The sequence below is a fragment of the Myotis nattereri genome (assembly GCF_964212035.1).
Source record: "Myotis nattereri genome assembly, chromosome: 4".
Lineage (NCBI taxonomy): Eukaryota > Metazoa > Chordata > Mammalia > Chiroptera > Vespertilionidae > Myotis > Myotis nattereri.
The window spans coordinates 64,224,396-64,244,537 of record NC_138079.1 but is presented as its reverse complement, the minus strand read 5'-3'; the positions used below and the strand labels follow the sequence as shown (position 1 = coordinate 64,244,537).

The following is a 20,142-nucleotide window of genomic DNA, read 5'->3' as shown; positions in this document are numbered from 1 at the left end:
AGTCTACGGGGCCAACTCCCTAACCACTGAGGCAAATCGGCTCGGGCATGAAATGCAATCTTGATCTAGATGAGTTATATCCTATGATAAATGGTGTCAAATCACTGAAAACATCTTCCTGTTTTTAGAACAAGTTGTACTCTAAACTACAGATGTACAACTAATCCCACAAAATGAATCAAATACTGAAGGGGTTCTTTCCTACTGTGGTGCTTCTCTCATTTTGGCGAGGTGCCCAGTAACAAATCCTCATGATCCCCGACCCTTTCTCTCTGACAGAATCCCAGGAGGGTCTGGAGAATGCCCGGTGTGCCTCTCCAGTGGGGTGGATTGGAAAAAATGTTTTGAGTATTTTTATTAGTATCCTCAGGCTGCTGTAACAAATTACCACAAACTGGGTGGCTTAAATAAACAGTAATTTATTCTCTTACAGTTCTGGAGGCAGACTGTCTGTAGGAGTAACTCCCTCTGGAGCAGTGGTTCTCAACCTTCCTAATGCCACGACCCTTTAATACAGTTCCTCATGTTGTGGTGACCCCCAACCATAAAATTACTTTCATTGCTACTTCATAACTATAATTTTGCTACTGTTATGAATCGTAATGTAAATATCTGATATGCAGGATGTATTTTCATTGTTTGCGACCCACAGGTTGAGAACCGCTGCTCCGGAGGATCCAGAGGAGAATCCTTCCTGATTCTTCCAGTTGCAGCCTCTCCACTTGTCTCTTTGACCTGCAGCCTCTCCACTCTTCTCTGCCTCCTTGGTTGCATTGACTCCTCCTTGCTGTGTTTTCTATTCTGTCTCATAAGGATATTTGTCATCTGGTTTAGAGCCCACACGGATGGGCCACGATGATCTCATCTTAAGGACCTTAATTTAATAACATCTGCAAAGGGTCCTTTTCTAGGTAAAGTAACATTAGCAGGTTCCAGGGATTATGATATGGAACCCACCACTCAACCCTCTACAAACGCCTTGTTTCATAAGAAGGGGTCAGGCTCAGTATGTGCTGTGCTTTATCAACTTGAGATCCAACAGGCTGATATTCATCAAAGGGAAGGTAGTTCATTCCCAAATGATGAGCATGAAGTTCTGAAATTTTGCTGTTCCTAAGATATACATATATCTTCTCTCAGACTCAAACTTGTCTGTGGTTGATTTCCTAGCAGATATACAATTAATTATCTTGTTCCTGCTCCTACTCCAAATTTTCATATTCTAAATAGAAAAGAGTTAAGATGGGATCACAAAACTCACATGTTTCTTGCTTCAAATCACTGTGTTGCACCATGGAACAAGATAGAGGTCCTATCACCAGCCTTCTTATTACGTAAGTCTTTGCGGAAGGCAAACCTTAGTCACTGTATTTTTCCTAGGCAGTGTTTTTCCTTTAATCTTTCAGGGCAAAGCTACACCAAGACTGATTTTTAATCACCCATGGCCAAAGGCTGGGACTTAACATGAGCTGTCTCCATCCTTCCATGGAAGAACCTCCTGTTCCGTAGGCCCCCGTGCGTAGGAACCTTTTCTGTTGATTCACAGGTTTTCACATAATCCTTTCAGGATTATTTTTATCTTACTCTTCAATTTCAGGCTTCAGTCTCCGTAGAGAAACTCCAGGCTTAGTTTGTTTATTGTCGGCAGCGAGAACAGCACCAGAAAGACCCATAGGGTCAGATGGGACCTGGGTTCAGCAACCTCTGTACTTGAGTTCTGGCTAGAAAAGAATTCAGAGCCAAGACTCAAACTATAAGAGAAAGTTTATTTATAAAGTCATAGAGATACAAGTGAGCTGTAGAAGAAATGGACTCAGGAAACAAGTCACAGAGGCAAAAGAAGGGTCCATGAGACTTAGGAGAGAGGAAGGAAAAGATACTAAGCCCTGTGGGGGGGGGGGGGCGTGGAGGGGGACAGGGGGCGGGGGAGATGAGAGGGAGGTGAAAGGCTGGGGTGCTCCCCCCAGGAGGGAGAGGTCTATGGGACTTCTAAGAACTTTTAAGGCAGGGATCTTAGGAAGGGAGGTCCCAGGGGAGAAACTCAATAGAATATTCATCAGCTTTTCAGGTGTATGTTTTCAGGGTTGTGGTCTCCACTGATTGGTCTAGACTTCAGCTGTGGCATCACTTGTCTGATTTTGCTGCTTTTCTGGGCCTGGAGCTGAAACACAGCTGAGGTCTAGATGCACTGGTTGGAGGTCAGAACCTCATTTTCCTGGGAGTTAATGCATAAGGGCTATTCTCTGGTTCCCTCGTTTGTTTCCCCTCTAAGGGAGTCTAACTGCATGACTAGCAACATGCCAGCAGAGGAAAGGTCAGGGGAGGGTCAAAGCTGCATGACCAGTAATACGTAAGGTAGGGGAGAGTCAGAACCACATGAACAGAGATATGCTAGGGAAGGAAAGGTTACCCTGGGGGCAAAGTCCTTGTTTTCCTAGTTTTGCCTGTTGCTAAGCACCCTGGGCTTTCTGCCCTGGCGACCTTCTGTACCTGGCCCGTAGGCCTTGTTCTGCCCATGTTTATCTAATGGCCTATTACAGTTTCAGAAGAAGGAACACTGGCATTCACAAAAACAAGCAAACAAAACAGAAATATATCTTTGCATTAAACATAATTCTATTCCCATTTTCAAACATCTATCTACCCAAAGATTCCATAACCAAAGCATGGAGAAAAAGGACTTCAAAAGGTGTTTGTCAAGAGCCGTGAGGGTTGCCTTGGAGAACCAGGAAAATGCCTTTCATTTGATAAGCTAAAATAGCTTTTTGCAAACCACAAAAGGTCCTTAGGAAACATTTTAATTTGGAATTAAGGTAGGGTTCTTTACTTAGTAGGTCAGGAAAAGGTTTCCTGGTGACTTTTCCAAGGCTACTTTCTGACAGAATTGAGACTTGAATCCTGATTGCCAGGCTCAAAGTCGAGTGCTCTTCCCACTACTGATGCCACCTTTTCCATTCTTTTTTATAATTAAAATAGCCCCCGAAGTGACAATTCTAGGGATCCCATGTCCAGTGGATTGTATAGTCAGATAGACAAGAGGTGTGTTTGTTTTTTCTCTGAAGGATCATTCGTAAATATTCAGGATTATTCGTAAATATTCAGCTGTCGCAACTATCCAGTTCTGTCTTTGTAGCCTATGGCAGCTATAGAAAGTATTTAATTAAACAAATGGTATCATTGTGTTCTGATAAAACTTTATTTTCAAAACAGATGAGAGGCTAGCTTTGGTTGTGGACTATAGTTCTCAGAACCCTAAACAGAACAAGGTTGGAGTTCAATTTCATTAACCTTCACTTTCCTGTTCTATAAAACAGATATAATAACAGTTCAGGTTTTATAGGGTATCTGTGAGGCTTAAATGACAAGTATGCCAGGTGTTTACAGTGCCTGGCACAGTAAATGTTGTCTACTATTATGATCATCACTAGAGGCCCAGTGCACAAAATTTGTGCATGGGTAGGGTCCCTAACAGCTGCCTGCTGCTGGCTGGGGCGTTCCTTCGTTCCACGCCGCCCCCGGTGGTCAGCGTACATCATAGTGATCAAACTCTCGCTCGGTAGAACTCCTGAGGAGACACTTTGCATATTAGGCTTTTCTATATAGAGATTATTTTACTTCTGGCTATACCTCTGAATAAGGAAGAGAAACAAAGGAATCAACATTTAGTGATCCCTTCTTTTTCTATTGCCCCAGACAAGTCAAGATCTGCTCACTGCCATGAACAACCCCTGCCCCTTGCTTTACAAACATTATCAGGTAGCTGAATGTCACAATCACACAGATGGCAACAGCAAATTCCCAGGGCTCTCCATGCCCCAATACAGTGTGCCTTCTATTTGAACCCGGCAAGTTCCTAAATTCTACAGCCTCCTGGCTCTGTGACATCAGGTGCTCCAATAAGTAGTTTTCTTTTTAAATATTGAAATATTAAACAGCTTTCATTTCATTGTTTATTTGTAGAGATTTTAATGAAGCAGGTGCATAGTTTTAAAGACCCATCATTTTTGCTGGTGCCACCCTGTGCCTTGCGTTCCCTTCTCATTTGAAATTTTGTACTCCAGAGACCTTCACTTTCCCTGCATGCGTTGAAGCTACAGGAACTGGGGCTACAACTTCATTGAAACCTCACTCATCTCTCATCATGCAAACAGGGTGAGATTCCGGATAAGATGGGTAAGTCTTTCACCATATGTACTTTTTACTGAATGAAAAAAACCTTGTTATTATTACACTTCAATTACACAGCCCTAAGAGATGCCTTATGACAAAGTTCCACTACACTTTAGAATAATAGACCCATTAAAGGTAAAAGTATTTAAATAATGTATCTCATTGATTCTTTAACCGTGTATCTTGGTGACAAATATTCCTGAGTTTATGGTTGACAAATGGACTCTCAGAGACTGCCCTGAAGTAGATTGACTGGACTAATGGAGGGAGCTAGTTACTTTAATACCCTACAAAATTTTTCTGTCCAAGCTTAGATTAGATGCTACTCTTTCCCTGATAAAATCACTACAGAATTCTGAAGTCAACAGGCTCCTGTATAAGAAACTTATATTTCTTAATTGCCTTAATGAAGCATCACGTGGCTATAATGAAAAATAATCACAAATTCAGAGATACATGTGTCCTTTTCTTCATAATTACTGGCAATTATGTGTAGGTATATTAAAGTTTCCTGAAAACTATACACCTGCTTCTTTCATTTCACATTCTTACAATGTGTTTGCAAGTCAATACTAATGTGCATGCACTCCATTTTATTTTTGCAGAATCCAGAGTCTAGACACCAATTACGGGGAGCATTCACAGTCTAACTTCCAATGATTTCCCTTCACAAACTTCCACCAGACATGAGCTTGCTTGTTTTTGTGATGTTGGTGTCCTGCCACCCTCCTCTCCCACAGCTGGTTGGTGACCTATCCTTCCAGGCTCAGCTGAAATCCTCCCATCTGCTTCCCTTCCGCCTCATCACTCCAGATGGAAGTAAAGTCTCCTTCCTCTGTGCTCCCAGTGACTATAATTTGTGCCGCCTACTAAGATGGCCCTGTTGCTCCCTGATCTGATGGCTCCTTAACTCTGCAGAACTTCTCTCCTTTACTAGACACAGGGTAGGGAATTAAAATCCTCCTCCCAGAGCCTATGCTCAGATGATGGCTTCAGCTAATGTTTATTGAAAGCTCAGTGCAGAATTTAAAACCGATTGCCTTCAGGCTGTATTAAAGGGAGCCCCATAGATTCAATGAGGATGAATTTCTAGATTTTACCTAAGAAAATAGATTTTAACTTCAAAGCAATCTTCTTAACTGCACTTAAAACATCCATTTAGAAAGACGAAATGACCAAATGAGTCAAGTCATTTTTCTTGAACACTCACTTCCCATACAGCAAGCCTGAAGTTATTTCACTCGTGCACGAGGCAAGGGAATCCATCCCAAGGCAGGCAAGGGCTCTGATCTTTTGTTTCAAGAAGAATTTGGGGCCAAAACAAAGGTCTCCCTCCAACTGAAGATTATTCTTTGAAAGCCAACCAACAAGGACTTCATTTGGTTTAGTGAAAAAATTGCGCACATCCAGGCCCTAGAGACATATCTTGCTTGCTAGCATTACCATTCAGATCTGGGACCAGAAAATGAGCCCAAGGCTAAGCTTGTGAATAAAAAAGTTAGGATGATATGTAGTACCTGGGAGCCAAGAACACTAGACTCCATGTAAAAGGCCCTTAAAATATGGCCTTTTAAATAGAGCTGTTACAATGTCCCTCCTTTACCTGTTTGGAGACTCAGAAATTCACTGATAGTCAGTCATATAAATCTATGTGGGAAAATCTTAAAATATTTAAGGAGTGTGGTGAAATACTTCAAAGAAGCTTGCCCCTCCGACTCATCGCTCCCACCCCACCCCTTGGTTCTCTTCCCCTCAGCCTCCAGATTTTGCTTGGCACTGGGAGGTCTCTCCTTGCCACATAGGAGCCAGCTCCAATTCCATGTGTGAATTGGAAGGCTCTCCTAGTGTATATGCTAAAGGAATGCTGCGAATGAAGGCATTTTCAACCGTAAGGCTAGTATACACGTCCATGATTCACTTCGTATTTTTAAAAACCCTTCTCACCTTACCTTTGACTAACTCTTTATAATTAAGTGCAGTGCTAGTAACCATTTTGAGAAAAATATGCAAGGTGGTAGGAGCAGTAGGGACACAGTTAGAGTCTGCATTCTGAGAAACTAATGTCACAGCCAAGCTTTAGTCAGGCTGTACACAGGCTCCCATTCAGCAAAGTATCCAAACAACAGAGCACGGTGCTGAGGCACTGGTGAGGAACATGGTTTAAATGCTTTCAGCACTTTGTAACATAACCCTAAACCCAAAGTGTTTTGAACAGTAAAGTGACAATTATTTCATACTGGAGGCTCGATGCACGAAATTCGTGCAAGGGGCTCGGCCCTCGCAGCCCTGGCATCATCTGGAAGGTCATCTGGACAGTCATTCCGTTGTTTGGCCGTCTGGTCTAATTAGCATATTATGCTTTTATTATTATAGATAACCAAGTTGGAGCTGGTTCATTCAGTAGATCATCTTTGGGACCCAAGCTCTACTTCACTTGGTCATCCACTTGACTTTTGTCCTAGGCTTGTGTCTCTGCAGGGTTGCAAAATGGCTGCAGCTGCACCAGCTTCAGCTCCAGCCTCCACACTACACAGCACTGTCAAGTGAGAGTGACATGCTTTCCCCTTTTGAAGAGGGAGGGGACCTCTCCTAGAACCCCCCCCAACTGGTAGCTCATTGGCTAAGATTGTGACACATGTCACAATCACACTAAATCTATCACCCAGCCTAGAGAAGGGACTTATGACTAATTTAGACCAATCACAATTCATCTCTAGAGGCTCCTCACTGTCTGATACATGAGTAAATTCTGGGTTTTATTAGCAACGAAGGCAGAGGGGCAGTCGCTGCTTGACAAGCAACTACAGTATCTTCTGTAAGGAGGTCACAACTTTTAGGAGCCTAGGAATGCAGCTTGAAACATCTATACTTTAATTTCTGCTAATGAGTCCTTCCTGAGGGCTTTAAGCAGGAAAATAACACGAACAGAAAAATGCAATGAAGATGTAAGAGACTTTCCAGCCTTCAATTCTGAAAATGCAATTTTTCCTCAACATTTACTGGTGATACACATACTTTCATTAATTTATTAAACATATGTTTACTGAAACCCTGCTTTTCCCAGTGTGGGGATATAATGCTGAACAAATAGCTGGAGTTCTGTGGAGCTTAAATTCTAGTGGGGAAGGCAAACCTACATAATTTCAAGTTTTGGCTCTGTTAAGAAGAAAGGAAGAGGGGTCATAAAATACTCGGTGAAGGAGCGGAGGCGGGGCTGGCTAAACTGGCTGGTCAAGGGAGATTCTGGAGATGATACCTGAACTAAACCTGAAGAACAAGGAGCCTGTCATGGAAGATCTGAAAGCAGGATCTTGGAAGCAGAGGAAACAAGTGCAAAGCTCTTAAGAGGAATTCTTGGTGTGTTAGAAATGCATAAAAACCCTAGAAAACAGTAAGAGGGTAAGTGGTGTAACATAACATGGATTTGGGTCAGGAAAGGATTTCTGAAACCACACATACACATCTCCTGAAGTTGAGGTAGGTGGAAGGGATAGGGAGCAGGCCATGTAGGGCTTTTGGACACAGTGAACGTTTGTATGTTATTTCAAGCGTAACGAGAAACAATTTTTAACAGGAAAGAAGCTTTTTCAATTTCACTTTTTTGCTTCTATGTGAAAAAAAAGAAACCAAACGGGGTAGGACTGGAATTACGCAGAGAAACTGTTAGGAGGCAAAGGCAGCAGGCCATGTACAAGGTGGCGGCTTGGAATTGGGGGGTGGTGGGGCAAGTGGACAGATTTATGGGATGCTTTCTGGTAGCAGAGGATTCAGGGTATAGGACTTATCACCAAGAGTTACTTAGGAAAGTTTAATAAGGAGACAGACTCTTGAAACGTGTCCCAGGCCAGTGAGTCCTCAGGATCTTGCTAAAATGTGGGTTATGAACAGCTGTCTGGTGTGGGGCCTGAGGGTCTGCCTTCCTAACAAGTTTCCAGGTAATGCCCATGCTTCTGGCGTGAGGACCACCCCAAGTAGCCAGATTCCAGCAGTGTGATTTTAACTTACATTTTTAGTTGTATTTCCTACTAGTTAGTATCTTATACATACTATGTGCTGCAGCCACATGTTGCTATTTAAATTTAATTAAACTAGAATAAGATAATTCCCTAGTTGCACAAACCACATTTCAAACGTTCAAGAGCCATCTGTGGCTGGTGGCTACCTTCTTGGACAGCACATGTATGAAGAACCCTTGCCATTATGGGGTTGTAAGGTTTCCTGGTCTTTTTACAGGGAACACACATATTGTCTGTATCTGCTAAAATCAAATGCATCTTCTAAGAGCTATTTCAAGTCCTCTCCTATAGAACCTTTCCTGAAACTAAAACTGGGTATGCTTGCTTCCTTAAATCTGCATTTAGTTTTTCTCTGTAATATATTTCTACTGTATTTTGCCTGCCTAGGATCCAAAGTATCTTAGTATTTAATTCCCGTTTCTCTGGTTGTAGAATCCCTTTTCTATTAGGGGAGGTGGTATGAGGGGAGGGCCATTTTTCACTCATTTTGTTCATGTGGTTTAGTTGAACCCAACTCTACCCTTAGCCAGTCAATTAGCATATAAGCCAGATGACAGCCAGAGACATTAATCCCAGGACATTTGCTGAAAAATTAGATAAAGGTGCTTTTCCCACTGGGGTCACTAAGCTGGCTGGATGCAAATATGGGTCGCTGGTGGCCATGCTGCCATCAAATATGCAGTCTTTGAGAATGAGAACAGCTCAGAGGAAAAGCAAAACCAAGAGAGCAAGACAGGCCTGCATGACATCATCTCATACTTGGCTACAGCTGTATCAAGTGCTCTCCAGCTACCCTTGAACATTTGTTGCTGGGGACCATAAATTTCCTGCTTGTGCTTGCATAAACCAGTGTATGCCGACAGCGTCTCATCAGTTACAACCTCTTCAGGCTTCTGTGCTCTGCTGATCATGGCAGCAGCAGGGCTTAGTGATCTCCCTCTACTCCCCTCAGAACCACCCCTTTAACCCGTCTCACAACCCCCGTAGCTGGTTTCTTATCACAGGTCAGGCATGAGAACATATGCCCACCTAAATTAAATTTTTTCTTTACCAGTTTGAATATTCAAATTATTTGGACATGTTGATAATCAAGTATTATGGAGCTGAAAGTGATTTTCATTGTCTGCTGATGCAACTTGTATTAATATTTTCAAGGTTTTTACAATTTGGCATATACAAATTGGTTAATCTCTGTACTATATGTCACTCAAAACAAGTTGAAAGTTCCTAGTTAGCATATCATGTATCATTTGCCTGGCTAGTCCATACATACCACCTCCTGGATACTTATCCTGCACCCTCCCCCATCTGCTGGCTCTGAAGGAACTCACCCAAAGCCACTAGGTGTGTGCTGTGTGCTGTGTGCTGGTCCAGGCCAGCAGGCTGGCAGAGCGCCTCCAGATCCCAGTCTTCCAACCCACCTCACCTTGTGGACCAGCTCACATGGACCCGCTCAGCTTCCTGTCTTGGGTTACTCTCCTCTTCACCTTTGTCCTGGAGTATATGGAATCTTATCACAATCTGCTCCTCCTCATTGACTTAGTACCCACGGGCTTCTAATCTCAAACGTGATCCCACACCCAGATGTGAAACCCACCTCCATCCCATCTGCCACTTGCCTTTGGAAACTATCTTTTCTAACTATAACTGGGCTAAAGAAGGAGCAATTCATTCACAAAGGCCCTCACTACTCTACCCTACCACTCAAAATGTCTTAATATATTTTGGGTACAAAATAAGTTTTAAGAACACTCTAGAGGGTCATGTACATGATAAGATTTATCTTTTATTAGATATCTTATATTACATGTTCCCAAAAAGATATAAAATCTTCCAAGAGAAAATATCAAAACCTATTGATTCCAAGGTAAGCAACATAAAATGAAAGCAAAGATTTCCTTCCAGACAAAAGGATGTGAAAACATTTCGGCACAAGTACAACAAAGACATGGGAAGGTAATTACAATGTTTTACAACACACTTTACAGCATTTTATTTTAGCCAGTATTTGTAGAAAATAAGGATGCTGAGTTCTCAAACACTGCAGTTAAAGTCCCAAATTAAATTTCCAAAAAAAAAAAAAAAAGATAGGAGAAAGTAATGAACTACTTGGTCAACTGAACACATGTTATAACTATAATAAAACCTAGGCACACAAATATGCCACTGAGATCACAATTGAAATGTACGGTTTTTAGTATACGCTGGAGACACTGATGATTTAATCAGTTCTTGATCACAGCCCAAAGCAAAAGCATCCCCTCTTCATTTCCCTGATAACTTGCTTGTTAAAGAAAATTTCTGCTTTACCTGTGAGCAGTTAGTGGCAATACACACTGAATAAGACCTGACTGACATGGGACAGACCAACCTTAAACAACCGTAAGTGGCAAAATCACTGTTATTGCATCAAGATACGTTATTTCAACTGATCAGAATTCCCAGACCACAGTGAACTCCCATAGGAAGATTTTACATTTAAGATGCAATGAAAATATTGATCTTATTCCTGGAACTTGCTCTGACAATTCTAAGGTCTGTAACGAGCAAGTCCACAAAAAGGAAGTTTTTGTTTCTTTTTTAGTTGTCTATCCCCCCCCAAACCAGGAAGGAAACTTAAAGTACATGTTTATTGCATGAAACTACTCCCTTTTAATATCTTTATCACCACTAGTAGTGCTTCCTTAATTATTAAAGGTGAAAGAAGTGTATGAATTTAACATAACAATAATCTTAGGAGCTGTATCTTGATGAAAAATCCAGATGACAATTAGACTACCTGGTGAAACAGAAATTAGGTTTTAATTTCTCTAAAAAGATGCTGGAATAACAGGAGGTAAATGGAAGTTTAAAGTCAGACAATAATCTAATAGTTTAACACAAAGAGAACTTTCAGAAATGAAGATACTCAATCCTTTTTATATTAAAACTGAATAGTCTAAATGTTGCTTATATTTTAATATTAAGTTAACAATGACCCCAAATAAATTTTATAAAAAGTATTGTAGTGGCCCATGGGCTCAGAACTTCACTTGGAGGTTAGCGCACACATACAAAAGTGTGGAATTCAGTGAACAGACATATTCTTGAATATGATAAGTCAGGAAGAGCTACATATAATTGGGTTTCCAAACGAGGTCTATTTTAAAGCATTCTCTCTTCAATGTGGTTAACTCCTCTGAAGTGGAAACTGGGTGTGGACTTTGCACATTACAGAATCCTTGCCTCAAGTTGCAGTCTCCTTGGCAGCAGCATATTTTAATTAAGTATATTTTCCCCTTGTTTTGTTTTCTGAGATTTCAGTACATTCAAATAGTCAAAATGTTTAGAGTAATATCACCACAAATTTAATGCAACAGATCAGAATGTGGCCAGCATTGTCAGGCAAAAATTTTACAATTTATGTGTCATAGAAAGTACCCACGCTCTCTTCTGCCCCAACCTCCCCCCTTCCCTAAACGGTAATATGGACACTAAAAGATTTAACAAGACTTATACAAAAATAAGGCACATTCATTTTGATATGGTATTTTTAAAATAGAAAACCCCTTCTCAGAACATCTGTATTCAAATGAGCTGTGTAAAAAGACACCTTGTGGTACCTAAAATAGGTTATGGTACCTATGGAATTGCTTCTTCTATTTTAGTGACAATGTAATAAATTGCACCTATCCCACATTGTCAAGTAATGAAAATATGCCTCTTTTTCTACTACTGAATGATTCAAAATCGGATATTTCTGGAAATACTTTACAAAGGATAGGCAGGGAAGGGTTAAGTGGTACATTAGAAAAAAGTGTGAAGATCAACTACATATACCATAAGGGTTGATGAATTGCACTTTTCCACATATTTCAACACAAGAACATTTTCTAATGTATATGAATGTTTTACAACCATTTTGGCCATTAGCTATTACCCACCAGCTTTTTATTCCATTTTGATAAAAGTGGGCATTTTTGTAAAATTATCAAAGGACCAGCAACATGAATACTCGTAACAATCTCTTCACAACCCTCAACACAGATATAATTAGTTAGTATTTAACCTGAGATACAATCTGTTGAGAGGTTCTCTTCAGACATTTCTTTGTTTGTTGCATCAATTCATACAGATGGTAGTAGTTGATGAAAGAAACTTAAAAAAAAAACCCACAAAAAAACACAAACTGGTTGTAGCATGGCTTTTTTTTTCTTATGTAATGGTTAAAAACAAAACACAAAATTCATGTCCTCACAGTAGCCAGAAGCTTAAATAATGTGCTTCTTATTGCACGTTAAATTAAGAAGTGTAGATAAGCCAATGCTTCACAGTCCGAATTTGAAAGCCAGATTCACCTCAACTGGATTCGAAATGTGCTGATTTCCATGGGCCTCAAGTTGATCTCACTTATATTTCGGACGTCTGGAGGTGAATGCATCAAGGATAACGATGAAGGTATGAGATTTGCAACAGTAAACTTGTTAAAAAGTTTCTGTATCAATATCTAAAAAGTAAATGATAAAATGTGCATATTTAGGTCATTTTTGAAGAAAGATTAGCAACACAGCTCTATAATCAGTGAAAAATAGTATGAGACAGAGTAAAACAGTTTATTTCTTTATTTCAGAGTGAGAAGAAGAGGGAGAGGGATAGAGAGATTGAAACAACAATGATGAGAGAGAATAATATATTGGCTGCCTCCTGCACACCCCTCACTAGGGACCGAGATTGCAACCCAGGCATGTGCCCTGACCAGGAATCGAATCAGTGACCTCTTGATTCATGGGTCAATGCTCAACCACTGAGCCCCACCAGGCCAGGCTAAAACAGTATGTTTGAAGTTCCTTTTAAGTAAAAGAATGAGGAAGGGAGGGAGATTAAATATACCTCTGCAGGCTTGAACATACAGACCACCCCTGGGAGAAACACAGGAAAGTGGGAACCAGGAGAGATCAACCTGGGCTATACTCCTTTATTGTACAGTCTGAGAACTTACCATGTGAGGGGCCCCTTTTCAATAAAAATTAGGTACATCTATGAGCCAGGGAGCTTTAAAACACTTAACACAAGTGGTTCTAACCATTTTTCCTGTTCCAACAGAGCTGAGCAGGAGACGAACCTGCCACAAGGAGGGCTCATCATGTCAATGAGTCCCATTTATAGGGTGGGGAGGCTGCATGAATATGTCTGGATCCTACAGCTCCCATAAACTCACAGCCTTAATGTTCAAATACAAATGCTCACAACCAAGTATACTTATATCAACAATAAGGTAGGTAGAGGTACAAATATAATAAAGAGAAATAAAGATATCAGTGCTTTCTTAGTTCCAACTCCACGAAGGGTGAGGTAAATGAAATGGAGAAAGAAGCTTATCTGCATAGATTTAGGTCCCCTACCACATCTCTCTTCTTCTCACTATAAACATGCTAATTTGTAAGGTTTGGAACCAAATCTGTTGAGTCAGGTCTACAGGGTTTATGTGTGAGGTTTTGGAGAAGAGCTGGTTTGGCTGAGCTGCTGGGTGGGGCAGACCTGTCTGTGTACTAGAACCATCCTTACTGTGTGCCCAGAGTTACATACAACCTGCTCAGAGACACAAGCAGGAGACTGAAGTTTTTCTTTCTTCCAGGGAGAGGTTTGATGGAACTGTGAGCAAGAACAACTTAAAGAGAAATAAAAAATCCAGCAGTGGTCAGCCTGAGGATGTTTGGCCTTCACAGTGAGGACTCCATGCCAATCTGGCTTCATCAGAAGATCTAGACCAGCATGTTTCCATGGGGAAACAACTGATGCGAGCTGAGGATAGTTGCCTTGGGGGCGGTGGCTGAATTCTCCCACTGGCCACACTCTCATTGCTCCTTGTTGCTTTTCCTACTGCTCCCCCAATTCACTTAAGTTATTACAAAACTGTGTCGGCCACCACAGAACTTGGGTTTGCCATCACTGAACTAGATCAGCGGTCGCCAATCTTTCAGACCTCACAGAAACCAGTGGTCCATGGACCACTGGTTGGCGACCGCTGAACTAGATCATGCATGAGTATACCCAAGAAAGCAGAAAATATGGTGGTGAGATAATCTGAAGAAGTTTTGCAGGTAAGAAATGGAGAGCCTAAGAATCAATGAGAACATTCAAATATACACACATTCCCGCTGTGCATTTTGATGTTGACAAGAAGAGGAGACTGAAGGTTGAGAAAGTGCTTTCTTAACATGTGGAGACTTGAGCTAATTTGTAGCTGAGAGTAAAAAATCAATGAAGAAGCAATGAAACATTATCTTATTGTCAGGATTATTGCAGAAAGTAAGGATTTGAAAGCACAACTAACTTGGCAAACAAAAACCTTTCCGCTCACCTTCCCCTGGGTAGTGGAACAAAGCAGCCCCGTGTCTCTGCTGGAGAAGCGACAATCAAAGCCCTTCCTGTGGAGGATCAAGGCCGCCTCATCGGATTGCTTGCCATCCACCTGCAAAGGAGCAGAGTGCCAACATGCCACAAGTGACATCAAAACAAACACTGTCACTACTGCACACTCACCGCCTTTTTGTTAGCATCCCCAACACAAAGGCTCATTTTATTTAGTAGCGAAGCCAGGCAACTGCATTTCCCCCTAGGTTCCACGTGCACTGAGCCTGTCTGCCTCCTCCAAGGAGTCAGGTGGTATTATGTTCTTCGTTCCTTATTAAGTCATCTCATGTCTTGGTTTCCTCATAGTCCTTGAGGACTTTGGTTTCCTTTTGTGCACTTATTACATAGTTTTATCAGTTTTTATCAAAGCATTTCACTTTTATTTATTTTTAACATATATATCAGCTGAATAAAGTTCTTGATAAAATTTTTAATGTGTACCTGAATTTAGTCCTTATCTGGTTACTGAATGATGATGTAAACTCCATCTTAAAACTGAAACATGCTTCATTATTGAATACTAATTTTTGCTAATTGCATTAAAACATTTTAAATCTTTAATGTATTGGTTCATTATTTTTATATAAGAGACACTTGAATTAGTTATGTTTATCACTTACTAGGCCAACCACATTTATTAGGTTGCTGTATCATTTAAATTCACCTTACAGAAGCTATTTTCCTATGCAGACGAAAAGAGAAATATTAAACATGACAAGTCAGCTACAGAGCTCAGTACAGGCACACCTCATTTTATTGGGCTTTTCTGCTGGAAGCCGGTCCATCCTTGCTGCTTGACACAGTCGCTGCAGGATAGAAACATCTGCACAGCATATGTTTCAAGGGACCTGGCGTATATAGCATACTGTTTTTAATATGTTTGCTCCTCTTAGCGCTGTGTGTTTTAACCAAGGTCACCTCTCCGAGAAAGGTTGTTTCCCCAGGTAAGGATTTTTCCCTGAAGTTAGGGAGGGGATGAAACTCCTTAACTAAGTGCCAGGCGGGTAGTTAATCACTTTAACTACAAACAATCATGCTTAAGCTACATAATCTTTACTCCCTGGAATGGAGATAAGAAACGCCCTAACCTTTGTAATAGAAACTGACAGGATTAAAATCAACTGGCATAAATACGGATGTAACAAGACAATAAACAGCAGAACCTCTCTGGAGATCCAGACCAGAACTTGGCTGGAGATCCTGGCTGGAGATCCTGGCTAGGCTGCTGATCAACTGAACATTGTCTCCGTGTCCTTCCTTCTTCGCCGACTCCGTCTACACCTTTGGGAAACCCTGGACCTGCTGGGGCAGGACCCCGGCACTTTTCTTTTACTGTGCTTCACAGATACTGTGTTTTACAAATTGAAGGTTTGTGGCTACCCTGCATTGAGCAAGTCTATTGATGTCATTTCCCCGACAGCCTTTGCTCACTTTGTGTCTCTGTTACATTTTGGTAATCTTCACAATATTTCAAACTTTTTTGTTATTATATTTGTTGTGGTGATCTGTGATCTTTGATGTCACTAGGACAAGATCTTCCACCAACAGAAAGATTATGACTCACTGAAGGTTCAGATATTGGTTAGCAGTTTTTAGTGAAAAAGTATTTTTATAATTAAGCTTTGTACATTTTTTAGACACAAGCTATTGCACATTTAATAGACTACAGTATAGTGTAAGCATATTTTTGTATGCACTAGGAAACAAAAAATTTCATGTGATTTGCTTTATTGTGATATTCACTTTATTGTGGTGGCCTGCAACCAAACCCGCAATATCCCTGAAGTAAAATGTCTTGCATCCATTTAAATAATAATGCCATGAGTGGTTCAGGTCTTCGAATTTTAAATTACACTTATCTTAATAAATTTTATGTTTTCTTAAGTGGAAATATGTTTATGATAATAAACAAAATGAATTAAAACTCCTTTGAAATATGAAGAAATGCGCAGTGATTCAAATGGAGTTGTGGCTGCCTACCTCTGACACTGTGATGAAAATGATCTCTTTTTTCTTCTGTGGCCACAGATACACATATGCCAAGTTCTTGATCATCCTCACTAGGGGATAAGATTTTTAATGTGCTATAGGACATCTTTTCTGACTAGCTGCCAGCATTCCCACCACTGATTTGATTTTAATGTGCCTGAACAATTTAAAGCTGTCCTCACCTCAGATTCTTGGCTGGAATAACCTGTTTTATGACATTTCACACTGGTATTTTGCAGTGGTACTGCTAAGATTTTGTTTGAAGGGAGAGAAAAAAGTCATTTAAGGAATTCTGAGTCATTTCAGGCCCACATAATACATATAGCAAGTTTAAATCATAGGATAAAGATTTCTAATAAAATTTCTATAAATTTCACACAGTCTAAAAATAGCATGAAAACAGTACAGATGAAAACACATCATTTACAATAAACATAAGAGCTGCGGGAGAATAACAAAGAGAACTCTGTCATCTGCCAGTGTGAAACCTTGGAATAGTCACATCAGCTCCTCATCCCCAATAAAACAGAGACCACGCATGTCTCCCTCCTTCACAGAGTCACAGTGTAGGTTAACCCGTTAAAAATACCATGTAGTCACACTGTGTGTGCCAGGAGAGAAAACAGATTTTAAAAGACCTGTTTTTACATTCATTAACATATAAGTAATATCTGGACCTAGGAAAAGAAAAGAAGAGTGAGGGGAAGAAAATTCACAAATTTTGAAACAGTGCCATGCACTATGTCGGGTGAGCTACAAACTAAATGTCTTTATAAAATAGTTCTGATTACAACTGCAGCTGAATCCATCCTGGAAGGCTTGGATGATCGAGTTAAACAGGGGAAAATCCATTCCAGAACTTATTCAGGGGATAAAGCAACATGAGGCTCCTAGACTAAGTAGGGGCTGTGAGCTTCTCCAGCAATGGGGTGGAGTGTGGAGGTAGGAGGTCTGCTCACAGAATGAAGCCATCAGGCTTAGAGAAAGCTGGACTAGAGGCAAGCATTGGTTCCACCATGAATCTGTTAAGTGACTGCGTATATCATTTAACCTCTGAAATTCCAAGAACTAGTTAGACTTGTGAAGAGTCACTTTGAGGATCAAGGGCCAACTACAGTGACAATAACAGGAACTGTTGCAGTGTCAGACTCTGTAGGAAGCTTTTCATGGATTATTTCATCTTATAACCTTTGAAGTAGTTGAGGTGGTATACAAGTTTGCATTAAAATGTAAATGTATAGGAATATCCCTATCACAAAGAATCCTCTCTATACTTAATAGTAATTATCTCTAATGACTCTACATTGGCCTTTCATGGATCTTTTCCCATATATAGTTGGTGGGTGTTCCATTATTACTGAGTAAACAAGAGAAATAAGTCAGCATATTCCCCAACATACTCCACATTATCACTCCCTGTCTGGCCCCATGCAAGAGGCAGGATAAGGTTCTGGGTAGGGAACTGGAGTCAGAGATGCAGAGCTATGCCTCCCAGCACCACCAACTACTGGTGGTGTGACCTCAAAAAATTACCTACAATCTCCAGGTCAGTTTCCTCTCCTATAAGACAAGATACAGTACTGCTACCTTCACAGCGTTGTTAGAGCTAAATAACATTCAAGTAAATACTCAGCATAAAGCTTGGCATAGAGACAATGTTAGCTATGTTCTTTTGAAGAACCTGAGAAATCCTATCTAATAAAGAGGGAATATGCTCATTGACCCTCACGCTGTTGCAAAGATAGCAGCACCCACAGCCAATAAGGAAGGAATATGCTAATTGACTGTCCCACCCTCAAAGATGGCAGTACCCACAGCCAATAAGGAGGGAATATGCTAATTGACTGCCACACCCTCAAAGATGGCGGCGCCCACAGCCACAAGATGGCAGCGCGAGTCCCCTCAGCCCCGCCAGGGCGGCAGGCACAGTCACTGCGTGCCTACCTCCGGAGACTCCCAGTCCCCTCAGCCCCCCAGCTTCCCAGGGCCAGCCTGAGGTGCAGGCAAGTCTCGGATGTCAGCTGCCCAGCTGTCCACGCCCAGCCCAAGGCATAGGAAAGCCTCGAATGGCAGATGCCCAGCCGCCCAGGGCCACCTGAGGCTCAGGTAACCAGGGCCAGCTGAGGCTAGCACTGCTGGCAGTGGCAGAGCATAGGTGTTATGGAGTGTCGCCTTCCCCTGATTGCCAGGTCACCTCCAGCCCCTAAGGGCTCCTGTATTGTGAGAGGGGACAGGCCGGGCTGAGGGATCCCCCCAACTCCAGTGCATGACTTTTCACGCACCAGACCTCTAGTTATTAATAAAATGTACAAGGAATACAAGTAAAATAGCATCAAGATTTACTTTGGCACCCTGACCGGTTTGGCTCAGTGGATAGAGTGTCGGCCTGCAGACTGAAGGGTCCCAGGTTTGATTCTGGTCAAGGGCATGTACCTTGGTTGCGAGCACATCCCCAGTAGGAGGTGTGCAGGAGGCAGCTGATCGATGTTTCTCTCTCATCGATGTTTCTCACTCTCTATCCCTCTCCCTTCCCCTCTGTAAAAAATCAATAAAATATATTTTAAAAAAAAGATTTACTTTGGCAATAAACTTCAGCTTGTAGGGTAAATTTTTAAAAGTCTCTTTTTCTAAAATTTCCCTAGTGTGATCTGGACACAGTGACTCTGAGGACTGGTAGTAGGAAATGAACCACCTTGGTGGGTTAGCACACCTCCAAGCCCCCACCACACCTCTCTGATTCTTGCTGGAGCCCATGACTTCTTTTTCCATGAGGAGTAAGGGAGACAAACTGAGGTGTAGAACTAAAGAACCTTGAGACAGTGGCCGAGGGATTGGGGAAGCAGGTATGTCCTTACCACCTTTCTGATGAAGGAGAGAAGGCAGGAACAGAGACATGCCCTTAATGATCCAAGGTGGTCCTCAGATGGGTTTATCATGGAAATATTATGAGGTGGTGGCAAAGAAAATGCCTACTCAGATACAAGCCATATAGACCTCTGGTCTTGCTTGGAACCCAACCTATAGGCTGATCCTTGAATAATGTGGCTATGAACTGTGTGGGTCCACTTATATACAGATTTTGTTCAACTGAGCCACTCAATCTGACCGACTTGCACATTCACACCCACACTGTTCAAGGATCAACTGACAGTTGGAATCTGCATATTTGAAGGGCTGATGTAGGTTACATGCGTATTTTCCACTGCATGGGTCAAGGTTGGCGCCCCTAATCCCTGTGCTGTTTAAGGGTCAACTGTATTTGTATTTCAGTAGGAAAAATGCACTGCAATCTCCAAATGAACAATTTATTATTATACGTTTGGAGCTGACAGCACACAAAAACAGGAACACAATCCCAAATGTATAGGTCAGGTTTCTGAATTTATTGAATCATTTGTGTTTTTCTTTTAGTATAACCATGGAATTACCCTTGACATATTTTAAGCACCAAGCTTTCTTCAAGTCAATACTATCAGCTTCCTTCAATGATTATCTTCCTATTATCAGAGTTTAGGGGACAGAGAACAAGTCTTTAAAGAAGTGACTTTGAATGGACCAATCAATCCCTGCGGGT

General features: G+C 41.3%; 1 protein-coding gene across 1 annotated transcript in view; it reads right to left on the bottom strand.

Annotated features, from left to right (window-relative positions):
- Positions 1-9,952: 9,952 nt before the first annotated feature.
- Positions 9,953-20,142, bottom strand: part of MAN2A1 (mannosidase alpha class 2A member 1) — a 158,845-nt gene continuing 148,655 nt past the window's right edge. The window contains exons 21-22 of the mRNA XM_081090174.1: positions 14,527-14,637; positions 9,953-12,672 (exon numbers count right to left, since the gene is read on the bottom strand). Of these exons, the coding sequence (XP_080946300.1) occupies positions 12,520-12,672; positions 14,527-14,637 (264 nt within the window). The 3' untranslated portion in view covers positions 9,953-12,519. The remainder of the gene's footprint in view (positions 12,673-14,526; positions 14,638-20,142) is intronic.